This window comes from Buceros rhinoceros, unplaced genomic scaffold (genome assembly GCF_000710305.1).
Source record: "Buceros rhinoceros silvestris isolate BGI_N320 unplaced genomic scaffold, ASM71030v1 scaffold18025, whole genome shotgun sequence".
Lineage (NCBI taxonomy): Eukaryota > Metazoa > Chordata > Aves > Bucerotiformes > Bucerotidae > Buceros > Buceros rhinoceros.
The window spans coordinates 5,066-6,508 of NW_010411332.1; the positions used below are offsets into that span (position 1 = coordinate 5,066).

Genomic DNA, 1,443 nt, shown 5'->3' on the forward strand with positions numbered 1-1,443 from the left:
TGCTGTCACAAACCAGAAAATCAGCTTTCTGCCACAAAACGGTTTGTGCATTGGAAGATCCCTGTTGAATCTACTACTCTGCTTCACTAGGACACCCGACAAGCAGTTGTGTGGCTTCAGATGTGGAGGGGGGATCCACAGCACACCACTGTCCCCCTCCATCACCCCTTCTAGAGCACTCGTGGCTCCACAACAGCTCTGTTCGCGATGTTCACAGTGATGACAAAAAGCACTATACCACAGAGTGGGACTTTTTTTTTTATTTTAAACATTTACAGAGATGGAAATAAATACAGGAAATAGAAGATAGAGAGGGTGTTTTTAAAAGAAATCAGTCAAGTCTTCATCAGGCTTCGAACAGAAAAACAGCTGCTTAAAACTGGCCACCATTTCAAAGGTCAAGGATTAGGTTGAACAATAATGTAAATAACTAAAGATAAGCATTACAACAAACAAAGATGACACAGCTGACATCAGTGAACACAAGCTGTAATAGGCAAAACGGAGTCACACTACAACAGGGAAGTCTCATGTATGTACAACATACCTATCATACAAAAACATTTGGAAATAGTTAGGGAGTGATTTCTTCTCTGTCCAGCTATAAGATATAAAAGATACACTGGAGGGTTTGTTGGCTTTGTTCCCCTCCCCAGCGTCTACAGAACAGTTTTCCTTTTGCAAAGTTTAAAAAAAAACTTTGTATTGCAAGAATTTTTCAGCCAACCTGAACATTTCCACGTTTCCATCCTTGCTTACCATCGCCTCTGTCATCCACTGGGGCAGAAGACAAAGAGTTCGTAAAGTTCTTTACAGTCTTTTATCGATGGTCTGTTCTGTAAGTTGGAAAAGTGTCCGTGCGATGAAGCTTCACTGGACTAGAAACATCTTCACCAAATCATATGCAAAAAAAGAGAGCACCACTCAGTGAGACACAGGCACCTTGTTCACCATTTCATAAAGGACTATGTGAACTACAAATTACAGCCCTTTAATTAAACCTATCCCTGTTTAATCTGCTGATCCATCTCCGAAATATCTCCACTCAGATTTTCTTTCCCAGTTCCCTAAGAAGAGAAAATTGTACAACGGAAAGTAATTTTTAAGAAGTCCTGACTTTGCATTTTAAATGAAAAATGCACCTTATCTCACAATATCAGCATCAGTTCTTTCCTGTACATTAGAGAAGAGGACAAGAGCCCATTTGGAAATCAAAAATTCCACCTTTGGTGGAAGAACCAAAAGTACACAAGGTTTTTACACAAGGTTCCAGGTGCTTCTGCCACCAAGTGAGGGAAATGCTGCTTCACACGTGGAATTATACAACTCAGTATAACAATCATTTCATATTTTTTTCCCCAGTAATAATTGAAGCATTTCAAGATTTTGGAAATCTAATCTAATTATAGGTGCTCGTGGTAGCAGCAGTAGCCCTGACTGCTG

The 1,443-nt window shown here is 39.9% G+C and overlaps 1 protein-coding gene across 1 annotated transcript in view; it reads right to left on the bottom strand.

The window, feature by feature from the left end:
- Nucleotides 1-820: 820 nt before the first annotated feature.
- The window catches only part of DOK5 (docking protein 5), a 23,295-nt gene continuing 22,672 nt past the window's right edge, over nt 821-1,443 (bottom strand). The window contains exon 10 of the mRNA XM_010135986.1: nt 821-888. Within this exon, the coding sequence (XP_010134288.1) occupies nt 821-888 (68 nt within the window). The remainder of the gene's footprint in view (nt 889-1,443) is intronic.